This window comes from Nothoprocta perdicaria, unplaced genomic scaffold, assembly GCF_003342845.1.
Source record: "Nothoprocta perdicaria isolate Ctin4 unplaced genomic scaffold, notPer1 scaffold_46, whole genome shotgun sequence".
In the NCBI taxonomy this organism is placed as follows: Eukaryota; Metazoa; Chordata; class Aves; order Tinamiformes; family Tinamidae; genus Nothoprocta; species Nothoprocta perdicaria.
The window spans coordinates 1,747,995-1,769,570 of record NW_020455710.1 but is presented as its reverse complement, the minus strand read 5'-3'; the positions used below and the strand labels follow the sequence as shown (position 1 = coordinate 1,769,570).

Sequence of the window (21,576 nt, the reverse complement as noted above, 5' to 3'; positions counted from 1 at the left end):
CATCCCACGGCAGCAGGAGGACCAAAGTCACCGTCATAAAACTCACCTGCGATGCCTGCATCGTGTCACGTGCTGCGATCGTAAAGCTTCAGCGCGCCATAAAAACCAGGAGGGGTGGGAGAAGAAAATATACTTTGTAAGAGATGGTTCAAATGTAAAAGTCATTTTGTTTCAGAAATAGCTTTATTTTTCCTCTTCCAAAATTCCAGCAAATGTCAAAATGCATTTGTCCTCTGTGCAATTGAAAAAAAGAAAAGCTTAGTTCTCCTTTTTTTTTTTCCCACCTAATTGAGTTGTATCCTAGCATCTCCACCATACCTTGCACACGCATTTTTTTTTCCTCCTTTATCTCTGTTATCTCACTTTGTCACCATGTTTATCTCCTATTGGAAGAAATATCAAAGGGAAAACTGTAGCAGGGAACAATCTTCATTTGCAGCAGTACTGCTCTGGCTCTGCTTTTCCTTCCTTTTCTCTCTTGTCATAGCACAGAATGGCTATGTAGATACGTTGTAGAGCTGCGAAAATCCCTTTCCAACATCTAAGCCTCTTTGTGGCGACGTGCGAAAGTGCCGCCTCATTCGGGTGCTGCAAGCATCATTATTTTAAGCATTTTGCATCTGGGCTTTTGCCTTCGCATCGCGACTCAGCCGTGTTGGCCACGCAGCAGCGGGAGCCGAGCCGATCCCGGCGCAGGAGGCACGTGCGGCTCGGAGCCACCACGATTCCTTTAGCAACGTGGGATTTGTGAGTGGTGAAAATCACGTTTTCAGCTTTCCATTCACGTCGCTTTGCCGGTGGCAACCGAGCAGCATGTGCAGTTTGCTTGGGGGCAAAAATATGTGCCCGTGCTTCCAGCAGCGCTCTGCCTCTGCTCGCTTTCCCGTGGCGAGCACGTTGCTGTCACAGGTGCCCGAGCCCATCTGCTCCTCTTGTAGTCTCTGGAGGTCTTTGGCTTCCCCACATCGCAGGGAAACCTTTTGCGTTTTGAAGAGGGGAAGAGCAAATAGTGGAAAGGGGAGGTGAGGGCAGAGGAACCCGTGTTTCTTGGTTGTGATCCCTGCAAAACCATAAACTGTCTATTATATGCCATGAACTCGTGAGGTCTTTTTGCTCCATTAAACTAAAGACGCTTTTAGTGTTGGAGAGGAAAGTTCAGTGCCCTGCAAGGTGCCCTTCACTGAGGTACTTAATTATTGCAGTGAATTTTGTAAACGGAAAAGAAAAAACGTTTTCTTGTTATCATTTGTGTGGGTCACACTGTAACATAAACAATCCTGTCCTTTCAGCCCCACCTTTTTCCAAGGATATTGCTGTGGATTTGCAGGAGGGACCGGCATTAGCACTTGCCCTCCTTTAAAGTGAAAAAAAAAAAAAAAAATTGTGAGATTGGGTGAGGAACCGAGTTGTGCAAGAGCTGCTGCGCGTTAACCAAGCGGCTTCCTCCTCCTGTGAAATGGTTCCTTGGAAACACCGAGCGCCCATCTCGCTCTCCGGAAAGCTGCTGATTTCTACTAGTCCTTTTGGAGCTTGTGCAGAGCTTGTTATTTGGGTGTGTGTGTGTGTTAAAATCACTGGAGTTGGTGCTGAAGAGTTTGCTGGCAGGGAGGATTCGCTGCGGAAGGGCAACCCATCGTGGCTTCCCTTGCCAGGCTGTGCAGGGAAGTTTATTGGCAGGATATCTCCATCTCCAGCAGCAGAAGGCGGGTGGGAGGATGTCTCCTCAGCCCGTAAATTCTCCCTGTCAGGTTCTTTCACAAGAGATGCCCTTTCCCTGCGTATTTACTGCAGGGAGGAGCTGCTTTCATTTATTCCCTTCCCTGCCTTCCACCCGTCCTGGCACCTCCCCTGTCTGCTTTCCAGTCTCTTCTCATCTTGGCTGACCTGTCAGCTTGTGATAAGGGGCAGGGAACCCGTGGCAGGGCTTATATTAACCTTGGGTATCGTATGAATGGCACTTGCAGAGCAGCCTTCACGTTCCTGGCAGATAAAGCCTGGATTTGTTTGTGGATTTGTTTTGCCTTGGCCTTTCCAAGGTGTTTTTATACCCTGGTTGTCTTAGAGCACGTGCTGGTGCAGCCTTTCCATGCGGATGTTGTCCCAGACTGCAGAAGATGCTCTTAGCACTTGGAAAGCCCATGTTTTGGGCTGGCAAGGAGCAGTTTAGCAGGATCAGCCCTGGGAACTAGTGTAAGGCATTGTTGGACTCCTGGAGTAAACGAGAACTTGGTTAAAACTTGTTGCCAAACCCAGGACCACAGCTGGTCTTTCCCAGGGGGTTCTCAAATACAGAGGAATTTCCTATTTTTCAGCCTAGCTTTGGATTTTCTGTTTGTTCCTGTTTCTTTCAAGGCTGGGGAGGGATGACGGGCAAGAAATTCCCATCGTGTTATGTTGTCCTCTTACTTCGTTTCTGGGCACCGTCAGTTTTAAGCATGGCTTTTTTCAAAGCTGTTTTCTTTCCCCGAGGGGAAAGTGTGACAGAAAGTCATGTCTACTGAATACCTCCCCTTAAATTAAGATCATGCATTTAAATCTGATCATATAAACCTAAATCCTACTGTGCCTGATGGGTTCTTGCCAGGAGGGCTGCGTTAATCCAAGGACAGTGACTGCAAAGACGGGCATGAGTCAAAGCAGCTGCAAGGGGCAGTGTCAACAACGCTGCGAGCTGGTCAGCAGAAAAACCCACTAATCCTGCAGTCTCCAGGGGATCCCTGCTTTGAAGCTCCAACAAACACTTCTAGTCCCTTTTCCCAGGGATGTCTTCATTGCATTTGTGTTATTCCCCGGTTGAGAAAACCCTGTGGCCAGGGGCTGCTTTTCTCCTAACAGTGACACTGACCCCATGGAGATGCCTCCAGCTCTTCCAGCAGATGGGACGTGCAACGGAGCACAACGGATATCAGGGCTGGGGGAAGGACGTGGGGTTTTCTAATGGGTTTTTGGAGCCCCCCTGCAAAACAGGCTGTTAATTATGGCCCTGTTGGCTTTGCTTGTGGGGAGGCAAGCTGAGAGCAACCAAGCGAGCCTGAAGAAAGCCCTCAAATGCAGCTCCTGTGTGTGTTCATCCTCAGGCAGAGCAGTCTGCAGGTAACCTTTAACTTTTGTGCCTACCAGGGCTGATTTTGGAGTATGGAACAGCAAAGCCAGACGAAACCAGAGCTTTACAGATACGAATCAGAGCTGGGTCACCCTTTACCATCACTTCTTGCTTGTGCTCTCCGGGATGGAGTTTCATTGCTTTGCTGCTGGATTGAAGCCCATTTAGCAACACTTAATGGTATTGGCTGAGTCTGGATAGATTGCACCGAGACTTTGCAACTATCCAGGCCCAAAGCGAGGTATGCGGAGCTGGAGCAGATGTTGGAATAGATGCCATTAATGCAGCGCGCTCCGGTGCAGCCGTGAACTGGAACCGCCAACCCTCTGAAAACAGACCAAGTCCAGTGAAAAAGAATGTGATAAGAAACAGCTTTCAGGTGCCCAGATGGAAATCGTGTCCCTCATATAGGGTGAAGGGCCCTGCAGCATCGTTTAGGGACAGCAGTAATTAGTGCAGAAGCACAATACTGAAAGTACTGCGTGCTTTAGGCATTGGGTCCTTCCCAACAGGACCCGTCCGTGGTGCTTGAGAACAGCAAGGGGCTGCTCATGGAAACGCTGCCTCGCTAAAGAGGGACCTTTCGGCCGGAACAGGGCTGCTCCGGGAGAACTTGTGTGGACCTGGGAGACGTTACCAAAACAGCCCGGAGTCAGGTCGGCTGGTTCTCGAGTGGCTGCTGCTTCCTGGGCTTCTATATAATTTTGGAAACGTTCCGTTTTCAGGGATCGCTTCAAAACACGTTTCAAAATCGCTCCGTGCTTCTTGGGACCGAATTTTTGTTTTCTGGCCAGAAAAGTTCAGAAATGCAAGTCTTTTGCCTTGTTTAAATAAGAGTTAATGAAAACCTTTAAATGGCTTGGCAGCCTTACAGTCTGTGTCTCGGATACAATAGGCAGCTTGTGTTTGGTCTGGAGTGAATGGACATCTGGGGTAGTTTCTAGGTGGCTGTCAGACAGAAAGTCATTTCTGGGCATTTTGGGCCCAGAATTTTTCCCCCCAATAACATTTTTTTTCCCCCCAGTAACATTTCCCCTAAGTTAAACAGAATGCTTGCTTTATTTTGTGCCTGATTTTCACTGTTCTTCCTCATCTTTCCTTTTCCCAGACTTTCCTCCAGCAAGCAAAAGGAGAGGGATGTAAAGAGGCTCAAGACATTGCTAAGCCACATATATTGTAAAGAGGAAATGAGCATTTTGATGAATAAATGATAGCAGATAACTTCAGAACAGAGAGATCCCACAGCTCCCAACGTCTAGAGAGCATTTGCTGCCCCTGGCATAGTGGTTGTTGAGAAAACTGGTCAAGTTAGAGGTGCTGAAATGTTTTAATGATGAGCCAAAAGCGGCTGCTCCTTAAATGTTATCCTGCTTTCAGCTGCCAGAGGTCTCCTCATTGAAGAAAACACAGAAATAGTTGGAAAATGGGGTTGGTTTAGTCATGGTCCGTATTCAAACTGCAGAATAAATGAATAAATGCCTCTGTAGTCTTGATTCATGACTGAGGTTGATGTGGGGAAACCAGTGTGAATAAATGGGTATGTTTTTATCCTCTTGTCCCGCGCTGGTGGCTCAGGTCAGACCTCAGATGGAGAGACTCGGTGTTTCTTGGTGTGAACTCCATGGCATTAAGGGGACAGCTCAGATACAGTCGATGGGTTTGTGCCACCCTGCTCCTCTTCCAAAGGTCTCTGCCAGGGTGACAGAACTGTCACTGTTTGGCCAAACAACATTGCAACGTGCCAGGTTCGTAGCTTCATTATAGCCCAGAGCACTGTTGAGTCTAAGCCAGGCTAACCAGGGGAGCTCAGCCTTTTGGAGATGTTGAGATCAAAGGACTGTAAGTGGATTGTGGTTCTTCATCTGTCCTAAAATCAGCTCTTACTTTCAGCATTTGGTCTTTTCTGCATTGCTAAAAATGTGGCTAAAATATTTCTGGAGAATTTCATGTTTAGAGGAGTAGTCGTTAATTTATACAGGGTGGGGAGAAGTGGGTTCGGCCTAACTGAAACATACTTCAATTAAGAGCTCGCAGCCAAAAGTAATTAGATACGAGTAACAGATTCTAGCATGTGATAAGAAATGTGGTTTAGCTATGCCTTAGTGTTATCATAGTTGTTAATAATTATACAAGATAATTTTACATTTCCTGCAAGTACTTATCTGCCACATTTGAGGTGACACATCAGATGGTGACATGCAAGTTGTGAATTTGCAGCAAGTTTGCTGAAAGAAGGCCCCTTTAATGAAATTCCTATTTCGGTCTGAACTTGTGTAACCATATGTTTGCAGATGGTGCAGTCTCATCCTTAGGTAGAAGTTGCATGTGAGAGCCCTGGTGTCCAGGATTGCAGATGAAAAGCTTGGAACATTTGCAAGAAAACCCCTATTCCTGTGTGCATGCAAAATGCATTCCCTCTATCTTTGTTTACAGTAAGTGAGTAATTACAGTTGGAGGCATGGAAGAAGGTCAGACTCTTAATCATAGATGCAGGGCTTTTTTTTTCCTGAGGTCAACAGATGGTTGATCTAAATCAGTTGTTTTCTCCTATGCTTGACAGGGTGGCTGGAGGAGTTCTCAAGTCAAGGATGTTGCAGCAAGAGCCTCATTTAAGAGTTGTACTCCAGGCAGGGAATGTGGTCACAACATGTAGGACCAGTCCTGAGATACAGGAGGGCAGAAACATCTTTTGGGTTTTCTCCACAGTATTTTTAAACCGTTCTTAGACCTTTCACTTTAGCAGGTCAACCACAAGTGGTCAACGTAGGCTTTTTCAGGAAGCCCTTGCTAAGGCCAAGTGGTATTTGCTAACTCCAGCAGAACCTGGATGTAACTTCTTCCAGTTGGCAGAGCTGCTGCCTCTCTATTAATAAGTATGTGTCTCATCTCTTTTCCAGGATTCTAATATTTCAATACACACTGATAATCCAGACCTGACACCATGTTTCCAGAATACCATCCTAGCGTGGATCCCCAGCATTTATTTATGGACTGCCTTACCCTTTTATCTTCTCTACTTAAAGCACCATAAAAGAGGATACATCCTACTTTCCATGCTGAGCAGGTTCAAGACGGTAAGATTTTTCTGCAGTTCTATGTATTTTGAGTTCAGGGATGTTAATTCAGTAGCAAAACAAGTGCTGTGCTAGGGATTAAATAAAACTCCCTCTCGTTTTGGGGCAAACTGGAGAACTTGCTTATAGAGAACAAACATATTCCCAGATTTCCGAGGTCCCAAAGGATAGCTCGTGTCTTGAGAGATCCACAGTGACTTCCACCAGGACTCTTGCTGGTGGGCATCTTGCATTGCTGTTTTCCTATGGTAACAGGTAATGTTGGAAGGTGGAACTTGAAGGGTAGGGCAGTACGATTACCCTACAAGTTTATAAAACAATCCTCTCCCTCTTAGTCTTTAATTTTAGAAACAAAAACTACCATTAGGAATTTGAAGGCTAATAGTTAAATGGAGCAATATTAGAAGCCCCTCATTCAACACAAAATATGATAATGAGCTGGTTAAGTAGCATTTAATTAGACTCTTTGCACACCGTTCAGGAAGTGCCTTCTGAGATCCATTAAGCCCAATAAACTCCATCTATCATTTTTCCTCTCCTTCTTGTGTTAAACACAGGTACTGCCAGCTGTTACTTTCCCTCCTCTTCCCCGTCCCAATGCACACAGCCAGAGTTTGCATTATGGTTTGATACACAAAAGGTGGAAAGGAAAGTAAGAAACAGCTGGTGGGGTGAGATTAAGACTTGTGAAAAGCCAGTGCAATGTCAACGATGTTGCTGTTTTTGAGAGATATTGACAATGTTTTGCAATGCTTGAGGTTGGCAGCGTGCAAAGGCCCTGCAACTGCTCCCCTGTGCCTCAAAGAGCAGCTTACCATAGGACTGGCTTGGAAAGGATCAGACTTGGGTTTTAATCCTAACAGTTTTATGATTCTTTTTACTCATCTCCTTCTTCCAAACATCCTGAGGGGTCATACTTCTCAATTTTTTTTTCTTCTGCAACCACAAGGATGCTAAAAACTGCTGGAATTCTCATGTATTTGAAATGACTTGTGATGCAGAGAAAATCAGATGATGTCAGGACACTTGCAGTAAAACCATGCTACTTCACCCTCTTGAGCTTTAGACAACTTAAATCTGCAAATCACAGACCTTAAGCTAGCTCTAGTGAGACTTTCATCTCTTTGCAGAAGAGAGCTCTTTGCACAGGAAGGTGTTTTTTTTCCCAAACCATTCTGCTCACCCAGTAGTTGGGAGGTTTCATGCCCATCTTGCCCCAAGAGATGTCTGGCTCTGCTTTATGAAAGGATAGATCTGAAGAGAGCAAACAAGTCACTTGCTATAGGCCATGAGAGAACTGGGCTTCTCTTGCAGCAACATTCCAGCCTTCTGATTCAGAGCACGCCTGTCTTTTAATTTAGATGCCATTAAAATTAGAACTGAATAGTATGGGAAAAAATAATGCCAAGTTAATGGGTCTTTCTCCTGTTTGTGTTTGCAGCTCCCTTGCAAAGTATTCGAGAGCAGAGGGGTAGCTGCAGAGCTGATCACCGTAACAGGGCTGTTCTGTTAACACAGTTTAGCTTTGTCCTGCTGGAAACCTGTGAATTATAACAGTTTCGCAGCCCCAGTTGCCCTGGAGATGAGTTCACCAGCTGCTTTTTCTGTTTGACGCTGTTTCCAGGTGCTGGGTGTCCTGCTGTGGGCTGTGAGCTGGGCAGATCTCTTCTACTCTTTCCATGAGGTCCTGCAAAACAGAACCGTGCCACCCGTCTCCTTCGTGACCCCCCTGCTCGTCGGGATCACAGTGGTCAGTAGCAGTTTCTGTTTAGTGTCACTAATAGGAATAGCTCTTATTTAGAGGCATAAAGGGGGAAACCCAGTTCTTGTGCCTTCATTGCCTCATCCTATTTTTTTTTAGCTGAATGGTTAATACATGGAGAACTGAAACAAATTTTGCTTACTGAAGAGGCTGCAGTTGCAAACGTCTCTCATGTAGCTTTAGCTATATATCACACACACATATATGTTTTAATTCTATCAACAGGGGTTGTGTTGCCTCCCAGCTTCCTCCCAACTGTTTCTGCAGGCTTGTGAGCCAGGTGTGGAGAGCATTTGGGTATGACTTTGCCTAAACTGGGAGATATTGCACAGCCTGTGCATTGTTTGGTGCTGCTTTGGACTTTGTCAGGCAGCATCTCTTATCTCAGGGTTGTTCCTCTGTAAAGCAGAAACAAAATTTGGTTTGCCCAGGGTGCCAAACAGGCTCAGGGCTGTTGTGTGAAAAATGAAATGTTCAGACTTGCCCACTGAGCTTTTAATTCCCTGTGTAAAAGATAGATAGATAGATAGATCTACATATATATTTAATACTGTTTTGGATATGAAAAGTGATTGTCACTGAACAGGAGAAACATGTTCTAAAGCTGTTTAAAGTGCTTGTAGCTAATGTGTCCTGTGTGCAAAGATTAATTTAAAAATTGAGTTGCCGGAGCAGAGGCTCTGAAAACAATAAAAACAAGATACCAGGTAAAGCTCTTCCCTGCTTCCCTTAGACAGAGGGAATTTTCCTGTTGACTTTTGTGAAGGGATGAAGGGGCCTCATTTCAGAGCACCCTGGTTATTGGTGATGGCTGTCAGCAGAAAGCACGAATAAGGGGGACCGTGTTCACCTGCTCCCGTGTCTTCTCTCCGCAGCTCTTAGCAACGTTACTTATTCAGTACGAGCGGCTGAAAGGAGTGCAGTCCTCTGGAGTCCTCATTATCTTCTGGTTTGTGTCTCTGCTCTGCGCCGTGGGGCCTTTGCGGTCCAAGATCATGACTACGGCACAGGTAACCTCCCATGCTGGTTAGCACTTGGAGAACAGGAAACGTTGCGTTAACTCGGCTTTGAAGGGAATGAATCACCTCGTTTGGAGTCGGGTGGAAACATGGCTTTTGCCGGAGAGGTGGCCTCCTTGCCTTGACTCACCCTTGTTTAACTTGAAAGTTGCTGGGCTTTCTCTTGCAATGTATAAAAAGAGATTTTGCTTAGCCTGAGGCTATACTGAAACCCTGATGGGTATCTGGAGGCTTGTAGCAGCCTTGTGTTTTAGAATTAGGCATTAAATGTGGTTTAATGCCTAATGTCCCTTCTTAGCACAGGCAGCTTGACCACTTCATACAGCTCCATAGACTCTCCTTAGTCTGGGCCCAAGATGGTGAGGACAGTATTTTGATTCCTATTGTAGCTGTAAACAGAGCAAAGAAAGGTGGAAGGAAACCTGGTTGTTAAGATTCCTGTTTGAGAACGTAGCACCGTCTCCCACAGTAAGAAAGTTGTTAAGTTTTCCACTGAAGGGAATTTTGCTATTACAAAGTAGGGCAAAGCAGGTTGCTTCACTGATGAGTTCATCAAAGGCTGGGAGTGAAAAATGGTATTTGAAAACTATTAAAGTGATAGGTTCACATCATCGAAATCAGTGTTGATTCTGTTTGGTGATTTCTTTTTATATTTCTTTTGTAACTATTAGCAGCATTATCCTTTTACTGTGATTCTTGCCATGCCAGGAGGTTATAAAGGTTCCAGCAGAGCCTGAATTAAGCCCTAAATAACAGTCAGTGCAGTGCTCCTTCAGATAATAGCTGCAATCATAATGAGATTGTCTTCTACACTACTTGATATCAATTCAAAGTACACTACCACTGAAATATTAAGCTATTAAAGATTGAATCCTGAAGTAACTGAAAATTATGGGCACAGAGTTTTAAAACAGCTGTAGGCAATGTTGCTTTTGCTCTTGCAGCTTCCAAGGACTAAATACTCTGTTTCGCCTGCTCTTAAGGATTTAAACATTTAATGTCAGCAATGAGAGCATTCGCAAATTCATTAGGGTATAAAAGAACCATTTAAGGGACATTCTCTTCACAGCAAGAGGCTTGAAGTCAACCACAGACTTAGTGGAGCAGGAAAGGAAATCTCTGTAGAGCAGGTTGTGCTGTCGTTATCCAATACAATGTTTTCTTGCAGCTTCTTCTCCAAGCACTTCACGCTGACTGCTGTCAGTGACAAAAATACTAAACCAAAGGGATGTTCTCTGATCCGGGCTGACAATTCCTGTGCTAAAGACATGTTCTTGTGAGAGCCCCCGGAGGTGGTTTGAAAGGATGTCATGTAGCCCTGGTTCCAGAGGGTGTCTGTGTGCAGCCAAGATGCACAAGCGCTTTGATGTTGACAGGATTTCATCCAAAGCTTGGAGAGGAGCGTGTTCTTAGGCGCCTTCCTGTGCCTACATTGGTATGATCGTTCCTGCTAGCAGCTGCTGTGCAATATTGAACTGCAGAGGAAGAAAGGAAGTGCCAAACAGAAGCTGAAAACATGAGGACATAGAGGAAGGGGAACAAAAGTGAACGATAAAACCAGCCATTTACTCTGTGTGTGTGCTTGAAATATTTTTTCTCCTCTCTCCTTTCTTCTAGGGCCAGGTAAAAGACAGGTTCAGGTTTACCACATTTTACATCTACTTTGCCTTGGTAATCGTTCAGCTGATCCTTTCGTGTTTTAAAGAAAAGCCTCCGTTTTTTTCTCCTGTTAATACAGATCCTGTAAGTATTTTTACTATACTTTATTTGCATTTTACAGGCTTGTATGTCAGCTCCACTGAGAACACTCAGCAGAGAAAACTGGCTTTGGACTGTCACTATTTGTGGACTGTCACTGAGACTGCAGCTGTGACAGTGACTCCGTTAAGAAAAAGTGGGGTATGGGAATTAGTATTTGGAGGTTTTTTTGCATTATATATGTCTCAGCAATGACTGAAAGCTGTGTATTTAAAAACAACTCTCCTCCTTGCTGGTTCACCGTAATTTGTTTTTTGGAGGAGGTGACTTTCTGCTTGCTTAACATTCACTTAGAGTTGGCTAAAATCTGTCAGGATTGACTCAATAAGCCATTCTGTATTGAGAACAGATATGGAAAAATATTAATAACAGAAGATATCAGTGGTGCCACGATTTAAATTTCTTTTCCAGTTCATAATATGATCTTTATAATTGAGTTTATGTTTGAGCTGAGCTGAGAGAGCACTCAAGTTCATTTCTTAAATGAACATTTCAAAAACTTTAGAATATTTCATTTTATGTAAGTATGATTTAAAGGCAATATGTGCAGCGATTGCTAAAGAATAAAGAGAGTCCTATGTGAGATAGGAAATGAGGGAATTAAATTTTATGTGCTGTTAAGACATAGGTGAATACATTACTGTCGATAATACACCAATACTGATCAAAGTAGACTGTGTTCTTATTAAATAAGTGTCTTAATCTAAATAATACATTTTTTTTCCCTATCTTTACCATAGAATCCATGTCCAGAGTTAACTTCAGGCTTTCTCTCAAGATTGACCTTCTGGTGGTTTACAAGGTGAGCTCCTGTTTTCAAGCTTTTGGGTAGCTGCGAGTCCTACACTCTACCTGGGATGTGTGTTGTGCAGGATCACCAAGACATGGAGACTTTTGCCCACAAGCAGTCAATGCTGGATGCTCTTTGGCCCAAGGGGGTGTCAGCACTTTTAGCAGTTGTATTTTTTAGGAGCCCCTTTCCAAGGGCTCAAACCATCCAACAAACCTCTTGGAAAAGTAGTGGCCACAACTTCCACAGGGCTCTGTGGTCTGGTGAGCTGGAAAATAACCTAAAACATGATGCAAGAGCATGTTGTGCAACACAGTTAATGGTGGCAACCTCTCACCCACCTGAGGATGCATTTTGTTTCCTGTTGAGGTTTTTGGGTGAATGCTTTTCGTAAAGAGCTTTCCTTTGTGAGAGGGAAAGTGAGCTGAATCATTTAGGTGAACGGTTTCCACCCGCTGACACTGCTGTTGTACTGTGTGTGTGTTAAAGGTGCAACTTGGGGTTGGGGTTTCCTTCACTCCGTGCTAAAGACAGTTATGAAAGCTTGTGTTAAGAGACCTTTTTTTTTCCATAATTGTTGAGGGTTTTGAGAGCTTCATTCTTCTATCCGTTTAACTTTATTACTATGATAATAACCCCATAAAGCAATTTGCAATGAGAGCGAGATCTTTCTAAACTCCAGTGAGTCTAACAGTGGTTTTGGTTGTTCAGTTTCCATGTAGAGATTAATTGCAACTAGATATTTGAGTTGCCTGGTAAAATTTCATTTCTAATCGAGTAATAGTTTTCATTTCAAATATAGTTGTCATTTATCTGGAGAGAGAAGTCTAATTTTTCCTTTAACTTCTGTGAACTTCATGTTTGTATTTTGTTTATCTGTCAGTTCAGATCAGCCTAGTTATTCTCACTTCTAAACACCTCACTGTTTTCATGTAATAGCCCAGCTTCTGAAATTTGCCTTATTGTTCTTGTTTTCTGAAGTGATGTTTTCAGTAAAGTGCATCCAATCTAAACTACATGGCATCCTTTCCTTAATTCCAAAGTTGAAAATAAGGCCTACAGAGAAATGGAGATGTAATTATTGTTCTTTCTGTAAAGATGTGTCTCCTTCCTTCTGCTATCTAACTAGTCCCGGAGTTGCTATTAGTGCCTTACGTGCCATTAGCCAACCTGAAATGTGCTGGGGTTCTTTTCCCATATGCAGCATGGCCATTCGTGGTTACAAGAAGCCCCTTGAAGAGAAAGATTTATGGTCGCTGAATGAAGATGATACCTCCAGGAGAATTGTGCAGCATCTGAGTAAGGAGTGGGACCGAGAGAAAGCCCGGTGGAAGCAGTAAGTGTGTGAACGGGGCAGCAAGCGGTGCGCAATCTCCGAGTCGTTCCATTCATTTCCTGAAAATGAGTTGTCTGAAAAGGGCACCCACCTCTTTAATCCATCTGTTTTTCCTTAATATTAACGGGCAGGTTTGCTTGCTTTAATATGTCAAGGCGGAGACGAGCAGGAGCCTCCTGGGACTTGTGCATCACTGCGTGCTTTGAACTCGGTGCCCAAGGCTCGTCTGCAGGGGCTGCCTTTGCCCCGTGGAGAGGGGCTGGGGATGTGGGCACGGAAAGAAATGATTGTTTGGCTCGGGGGAAAAGAGCAGCTTTCATCGCTGAGCTGGTAAATGGCCAGCTCTGTAATTGCATCGCTCCTGGGCATGTTCAAACACAACTTTTAGGCACCATGAGAAAGGAGAAGGAATTCCTGATCATCCCCAGCATGCGGTTTGGCCTGGCTGCAAGTTTCTTGGCGTTGAACAGCCCTTTGCTTCCTCACAATAAGGATATGAAACTGCCACCAACATGAAGGGAGAGGCGGGGAGTTAAAAAAGAGAAACTTAAGTGAGTTCTTCCTCCTGCTGCCTGGGAAGTTAGCAGCAAAATTCCCGTAGTCTCCACTGGGATCTGGGATCGAGGTCGGAATTTGCATATAGTTAACGTGCCGGAGAGGATATCCTTTGGATTGCGTGTTCTGTCCTAATCTAATCTTAAAAAGTTTCTGTTGTGCAACTGTATTTCCTCCTACCACGGGGAGTGTCCAAACGGTTTCCAAACAGATAGATGCCCTGATGGTGCCTTTCAAGTAAGAAATGGCGAGGAGGAGGAGGAGGAGGCTCATGCTTCCATTTCCTTGCATTGTGAAGGAACTTCGTCTCCACGCAAGGCTTTCCTCACTTCTCTGCACACACCCTTGCCAAATTGGAAAGACCCTTTCATTTGATACTGCTAGGAGAGAGCTGTAATGTCTTGGCAAGGATAAATATGTTGTGGATTGAGTTCCACTTTGCAGCTAGAAGTTGGGCGTTTTCCAGCACTAACACCAGCGCTTTGTCCATTAGCTCTGTGTGTGTGTGTGTGTGCGTTGTAGTTTTGCTTTAGTACCTTTTTTTTCCCCCTTTTGTGTTTTCATAATGTCTCTGTTTTTGTGGGGTGGAATAACAGGCATTGTCAGGGTTCTGGTCTCTTATTGCACGGGCGTAAATCTTGCTCCCCATGGCATTTATATAATACGAGCCCAGCTGCTGTGCACAAGTGTCTGGGGTCCAGGAAAACTTTTTGCTAGGAAACACGAAACCACACCTGGGGCTTTGTCCTGGGCTTCGTTGCGTTTTGGAAAGCGTTCCTGTAGGCTGGGGCCCACTGGCAATGAATTTCACCGTGAATTCTGGCTTTCATTAAACTCAGGTAAAGCTCTATAGTGACTGACTGATGATCTTAATGATTTGGCAGGGAGGAGCAAAACCAAAGCAAATAGCTGGGTTTTGCCTAGCTCTAAAAGCAGTTAATGGTGGTTCTGCTTATTATGCCATTATTAGAGGGTACTTCCAATTACTTTGTGTCAGGTAACAGCACTGGCAGCTGCTTGGGAGCCACTATAAATGGTTTTGTTTTGCCCTCCCTCCATGCCTCTGATATGCCCTGAGCAAACCTTAATGACACTGTCTCAAAAATACTCTGTCAAACTCTGCGTATGTTGAAGGTGACACAGAAAATGTCCCTGGTGTACACAGCAGAACCCGATTTTAACAATCACTAATTTGCAATCCTGGCCTTGTTAAAGCTTCAGACCTCTTTCTTTGTCACGAATAACGCATTCTGGCTCCTAAACCTGCAGATTTTTTGCATTTTGCCTCGTAGCTCTCTCTTGAAGCATCCTGCTGAATTACTGTTCAATATTTGCTAAGAATTCATTAGCCACAAAGCAATTACAGGAGGAGCAGTGTGGATTTAAGGCAGAGCATTGCAAATAATAACAACAAAGGGCATGCTAATCATATTTTCTCCTTTGCTTCTGGTCCCTCTGACTTTACAGTGCAGTCCCTGCTCGCTTGCTTAACTGATTAAAAACACATTGCTGCTTCTGAGAGAGCTAGAAGGGAGCTGGGTGAGAGCTCTCGTCCCTTCCTCCCTATACCAGTTTTAGGACTTTGCTAATGAAAATGAATTAAAGACGTGGCCTTATCATCTCCAAGGAAGAAGCTCTGTGTTTTCCCTTGGGATAATCACGTTCGTAACCTGCCTTGCTGTAAATAACGGGAATGGGCACTTGCTTTTTGCTTTGCAAGACACCCGGGTGTGATGAATCCCAAGCAGTGCTGAAACCCAGAGCTCATCCAGCGACCTATAGCAAACGCTAGGAATATGTTTTTTTTCCCATTGGGATTTTGCTGCGAGAGACCTATTGCACTGCTGTGAGCTCAGTAATGAACATTTTTAATAGCACAAAGCCAGGGGCAAGCTGTCCTGCTGCTTCAAATCCTTCCTGTTAGTGAGAAAACAGAGCTTGGGCTCATAATGTGGCCAGGTGTGATCTGGAGGGACAAGGACAACCTCGCTTGTTCTCATCTGCCGCAATTGTTGTCTGGTTTCAGCTGCTTTTCCCTCCAGCCCCCAGTCTCCACTGCAAAGACATTGGGATTTTTCACACGCCTTCCTGGAAAAGGATGTGGATGAGTTTGTACCTGTGGATGCTGTGCCCCAGCAAGTGCCCCAGGGCTGTAGGAGTTATTGGCTTCCACAGCCAGCTTCAATGTGTCTGCGCTGTCTTTATGACGAACCATAAATCCAGCCCTACTTGGTATTACTTATAGGAAGGCCCTGGAAAAATAACTTGTCTTTGCTGTTCCTGGGGTCTTTTTTTTTCCATCTGCCCTTTCTTATAAGGCTTATGTGTCCCAGACTCCAATTTCCTTCTGCCTGCCCCCTCTGTACTTTGCCTTCCTGGCTGACGTTCAGGGGATTATTCTATAGGTCCCCTAGCCCTAAAGAATCAATAGTGCATCAGGGCTTGCTAATAGAAAAACTGCCAGGCTGCTTTTTCAGAGGGATTCATGGAGGAAATAATTTCTCAGAGCATCCGCTGTCTATTTAAAGGCAATAGGCTTTGGACACCTAAACCCACGAGGTGCTTTTCTAAAAGTCACCCCGAGCCCTGGAGGGCAGCGTGTACCTGCCGGGGCAGTTTTCATCAGTCAGTCTCAAAGAGCTTTTCAGAAGATGCTGTTGCCATCGGTTTATTTTGTTAGGTGGAGAAGCAGAACCGTAAAGTAAGGAGGGCTGCAGCCAGGCAGGTTTTAGTTGCATAAATTCTGGTTTGAGCAGAATTTGCTCCCCTGGCAGAACCTCAGTCCGCTGCTGCCCGGATCATGGAGGTGCTTTGGCTTTGGTGGCCTTATGGGTGTTTCTTTCAAGTCACCAGCCTTGCAGAGCTCTAGCCTTTGAGGGTCACGAGCCAGAAGGTAGGTGTTTCAATGCCTTTCTACCCTGAGGGACTCGGACTTCTGCTCTGAAAGCAGCTCGTCTATCAGATAAGACTGAAGCTGAGAACAACTGCTTACTGAATGGCTTTCAGAAGGAGTGAGAGTGCCTTCTGTGGGAGGTAAATAACAAGGAGTAGGGGTTTCCTTCTGAGAAAATGGGAGATTTGCAAGGTCAGGTTGGTCTTCTGCCCAAAGGAGTCAAGCCTTCATCTGCAACTCCTTTGGGTCGTGCCCTCATCCCCAGGCTGTTTGTTTTCTGGGCTGTGGGGATGCACCTCATCATTTTGAATGAAGTACAAAAAAAGAAAAAAGGAAAGGAAAGGGAACAAGACTTGTCACACAAGAGTGGCCTATCCCTGAATCCATTTAGATTTTATCCAAAGTCTTGCTGTTGGTCAGCAGGAGAGCAGAGAAGAGCCTGGCATTTAGGTGTTGCTGCGATGCCCTATCCATAAGGCAGTGCTGTTCCCGTTGTCATTTCTAATTGCTTGGTTCTTCCTCCTAGGAAAGAAGATGTGACCTATATGAAGAAATCTAACCATGTGCTCAACCATGTTGCTGATGGCCCAGAGGAAGCAGAAGTTCTGATTCGAGACAAGAAGCACAGCAGAAAGCCCTCCTTCCTCAAAGCGTTGTTGAAGACCTTTGGGCCATACTTCTTAATTGGCTCCTTCTTCAAGCTGATACAAGACCTACTTTCTTTCGTCAACCCTCAGCTGTTAAGGTTGGTTTACAGCGTGAGTAGTCTCTATGTGTGATCAGTCTATGTGTGATCCCTATGGAGGCTTGGCTTTGGCAAGGAGTTTTTATTCATTTTTTTAAATCTATACCACGATTCCCTCACAGTGCTTCATGTGTAAGTCCTTCTGCTGAAATGCCACAAGCCAGGCATTCTTCATTGAGGAGTAGGCTCTAAATTGAGCAGGCTTCATTTAAATGAAAGACACATAAATCGCCCATCACCAACAGACAGCTTAGGAGCAATAGGTAATTTGTAATCCAAATAGTAGTCCAAAACATTTTTTTTTTTTTTTACCCTGTTGTGAAGGATCATTTATGAAATTGGAGCAGAAAACTGTTTGCTAGAGTTGGTTGTCTCCGTACATCTGATGCCCACCTGTGTGGGTGGTGGCAGCTGTAGCGTGACTTGGTATAGAAATGAAGCGTGATGCTCGAGGACGTAGTGCTTTGGCTTTGCAGCTGTCATCTGGGAGAGATTTGGGAGTCTTTAGCAGAGCTGATGCATTCTCAGCCGTGCATAGTGATGAGAGCGTGTGTGGCATGGTTGTAATAAACCTTCAGCTGAAAGAAAAGAACGGTTGTGGATACAAGCAAAATCTTGACAGAAGTGGTAGGTTCTCAAGGTCTCCTTGTATGAGAACAACCTTTGGTACCTTCTGTCTCCAGGAGGACCAGCTGCTCAGCCTGATCCATGCGGCATTCTGCATGATCCCCATGCTTGCCTCTTCCCGAACCTTTAGCCCTTCTCTGTGGGAAGGCACCCCAGGCAGAAGCAGCACTGGGGCTGCTTGAGCAGAGCTTGGATAGGGAGCTGGTTTCACCTGCTTTCCTGCACCTACCATGTCCCAATCATCCCCCCCTTGCCCTGGGGGGCTGCCTGGTGGAGCCCTGACAGCAAACCAGGCATTTGAAGCCTCGTCTCAGTTGGAAACACAAGGTTTCTTGTCTCGTTTTGTTTTCTGCAAGCTCATTTGCAAATGGCCTGTTATTTGTCAGCAAAGCCTGATATGTTGCATCAAAGCAAAGTCATTTGCCTAAAGTCGTAACTCAGCTGGCATCCTGGAGAGCTGTTTGCTTTCTGTGGTTAGAGGGAGGATGTGGCCCTGTGCCACGGCGGAGGGAAGCTGCCTTATGTCCCATTAAACATGTTGCATGACTTTTTATTGTTATTTGTGTTTCTTTTTCCTCCCATAATCTTTCGAAAAACAGTGTATTAATCAACTTCGTTAAGAACAAAGATGCCCCAACCTGGTGGGGCTTTTTGATTGCGGCTTTGATGTTTACCTGTGCTGTGCTGCAGACTCTCATACTTCACCAGCATTTCCAGTACTGCTTTGTTACTGGGATGAGGCTGAGAACTGGGATCACTGGAATGATATATAGAAAGGTAAGAGGGGAAGCACGTCATGGGCCAAACACCAGTCTATAGCCAAGCAAGAGGTCTGAGTCCCTACATATTCAGGGATCATCAACTGAAGATGAATTTTTAAGAAGTTTTTTAAAACATTTCACAGTTTTCTAGAAATCAGGAGCTTGCGTGGCTGGTTGGTCATATTCAAAATACACAGATCCAGGTGAATGCAGGGTTTGTGCTAAAAGCGCAAACTAGAGAAAAGGGTTTTTTTTTTTCAGAAACAAATTCTGCATTCTACTCAAGGTAGAGGTGCTCTGAAGGAAACTATTTCATAAAATTTTGTTTTGAGGCAATTAAGGGTTACTGCAACTGTGTTATAATCTGCTCTTGTGGGGGAAGCATGTTTTTGGAGTCTCTTGTTTTCCTAGTACTTGGGAATTTCTTATCTATGTTTCAAGATCGGGAATCTCCAGACTCTCCCTTATTTCTTAGTCCTTAGTCATCACAAACTCAGCAAAACGCTCGTCTACTGTTGGAGAAATTGTCAACCTGATGTCGGTGGATGCCCAGCGCTTCATGGACCTGATGACCTTCCTGAACATGTTGTGGTCTGCTCCTCTCCAGATCTTTCTCGCTCTCTACTTCCTGTGGCAGGTACCAACGTTGCTGATTACCTGAACTCTAGCAGCTAGATGGATATTTTGCTTTTACTCACACAGAGAGTGTTTGGTTAGCTGTTGAGTAATTGCAGTTCCTTAGGTCAGAGAGAAGTCAATGGAAAATCCCTCTCTGCAATTAATCTGTTCCCTTTTTACATTTACTTAATAGTTATATTTGCATTACTTCCATCTCACTGGGAACCACTTAACAGCTGAATCACAGAGCTCTTTGCCATCACAGATACTAGCGTAGTAATTCAAGTTGGATACCATTGTATTTTTCTGCCTGCTTATTATATTAGCAGTTCTGCAGGATCAGAGTGCTTCATCTCAGATGTTCAGCTTGCCTGTGTAAAATGCTTATTAGTGAACCAGTGAGTTTATGTTCCTGTAGCCTAATGTTGGTTTTAATGCTCACCGTGGGAGAACTGCAGCATTGAATCAACAGCTTCCCTTTTTGTTTGTTTTCTTCTCCTTTCTTTTTCCACTCCAGACGCTAGGGCCTTCTGTGTTGGCAGGAGTTGCTGTAATGGTGCTACTTATCCCACTCAATGCTGCAATAGCAATGAAAACCAGGGCATTCCAGGTAAGAGGACACCACCTTATCAGCTGGGATCTCCATTGGTGGTGGTGCAACGAAAAGGAAGACACCGTGGTTCTCTTGGCCTCTGATAAGGCAATATATCCTAATGTATTTATGAGTAACATTATACAAACATCTTTAATGCAGAGATATCCTCTCAAATATTCATTCTTTAGTGCATTGAACGCTTTTGGGGGAAAGATGTGATGTAGAATTAGTAGCTCCTCATACTGTTGGAGCAGCTTCTGGGATTAGCAAGAACTTTCGTTGTCTCTGTATCCATTTACTGGTAGCTTCTTCTGGGAGCACCTAGGAAAAGGGCAGGTATGTTTTCAGAGAACTGAAAAACCAAAACCTGACAGCTTATTTCCTATGTTAATGACCCATGGAATATGTTGACTTTCATTGCTTCCAATCTGGCCTAAATCTGTATTATTATGTTAAGGTAAGAAAGTCCTTTATTCTTTTTATTATATTTTTTCCTCTCCCTTCATTTCAGTCTTAGTCATCTCTAGTCAAGAAAAACTGGGGGAAAAAATATATATATTTATATATAAAAAATAGTGCCCTCTGGCTTTGTGCTAGAAAAATCTAATAAGTATCTTGTGCTGTGTAAGAAAATATTGATGCAACCCAAGATCAGTGACTCTTTGGAAGGTTTAAAAAATCAAGCCACTGGTATAAAAAGGATAGAAATTGGAAAGCAAATAGAAACGATGAGACTTAAGCACAGCCTTAGCAACAGGATGATGGCATTGCATGCCTTAAAGAGTTGAGACATAAAGACTTCCCATTAAATTAATTGGGCACTGGCATGTTAGTATTAACATTCCTTCTCTCCCTTGCCCATTATAAGATGGACACAGCTGCATAACCTGATGTGCCCTTATGTGTGAGTGCAATTTTTCATTTTCTCTATACCACTGAGCAGGGATTTTTTTGTGTGTGAAGTAACTGAATGAGATAATGTATTCTAGAGTATAGAAGAAAAATAAACTAAATTACTACAGCTTTCAAGGGATACCATAAGATGTGCAACTATACAAATCAGGAGGGAAAACCCTAGGAAATCAAAGCAAGAAGTAGGGCAATATTTTTATATAGTACCTGAATCTTTCTTAAAGCTGATTTTAAAAATATAACCCCCAACAGTGAAGCTGAGTAAGAAAACTTTTCTAAACTGCTTTTCAACCATTTGTTCTGATTTCTGGTTCCTTTGGGGCTACAGACTTGCACCATAGCTTATTGATAATAGGTTAGCTTTCCTTAATTGCCTTTTGCATCCTCATTAGAAAATAGCCCGAGGACCATCACAGCTGTGAGACAACCTGTCTAACCCTCTATTCTCTAACCTGTCTAACCCTCTATTCTAACCCTCTATCATCCCTTTGACGCAGTCTCCTGCTTTTATTGTATTTACTAATAATCCAGGTGGAACAAATGCGGCATAAAGACTCTCGCATCAAGTTAATGAATGAGATTCTGAGTGGCATCAAGGTACTGAAGCTCTATGCTTGGGAGCCATCGTTTGCAGCCAAAGTGTTGGAGATACGGAAGAACGAGCTCCGGGTTCTCAGAAAATCGGCCTATCTCAATTCGTTGTCCACCTTCACGTGGGTCAGCGCTCCATTCCTGGTAAATCAACTTTTTATGGTTTTCCAAGCCCTAAAAGTGCGTTCTTGAAGGATGTGTGTGAAGGGTTTAAATAGACTTTCTACTTGCCAAGTGTGCAGAGGTATAAAATGTAAATATTTTAAAACTATATAATCATATACTTTGAAGCACTGTGCCCTCTTCTCTGGAGCTGTTTTGTTAACCAGTATCCAAGTATTTCTTGATAGAACTGGGCATGGCTGCCCCAGGAGAATTTCCAACTGCTTCAAAGTATTTCTTGAACAAATTCAGACTAGAATTTGAAACCTCGGAGA

The 21,576-nt window shown here is 44.1% G+C and overlaps 1 protein-coding gene across 2 annotated transcripts in view; it reads left to right on the top strand.

The window, feature by feature from the left end:
* Positions 1 to 21,576, top strand: part of ABCC3 (ATP binding cassette subfamily C member 3) — a 40,777-nt gene that overhangs the window by 4,637 nt on the left and 14,564 nt on the right. The window contains exons 2-12 of one of the 2 annotated variants that reach the window (XM_026046817.1): positions 6,001 to 6,177; positions 7,802 to 7,927; positions 8,815 to 8,949; positions 10,576 to 10,701; positions 11,457 to 11,518; positions 12,711 to 12,842; positions 16,817 to 17,035; positions 18,262 to 18,439; positions 18,899 to 19,060; positions 19,559 to 19,651; positions 21,080 to 21,283. In XM_026046817.1, coding sequence (XP_025902602.1) covers positions 6,001 to 6,177; positions 7,802 to 7,927; positions 8,815 to 8,949; positions 10,576 to 10,701; positions 11,457 to 11,518; positions 12,711 to 12,842; positions 16,817 to 17,035; positions 18,262 to 18,439; positions 18,899 to 19,060; positions 19,559 to 19,651; positions 21,080 to 21,283 — 1,614 coding nt within the window. Of the gene's footprint in view, positions 1 to 6,000; positions 6,178 to 7,801; positions 7,928 to 8,814; positions 8,950 to 10,575; positions 10,702 to 11,456; positions 11,519 to 12,710; positions 12,843 to 16,816; positions 17,036 to 18,261; positions 18,440 to 18,898; positions 19,061 to 19,558; positions 19,652 to 21,079; positions 21,284 to 21,576 lie in introns of those variants that run through there. The other variant, XM_026046816.1, reaches the window with a different exon arrangement.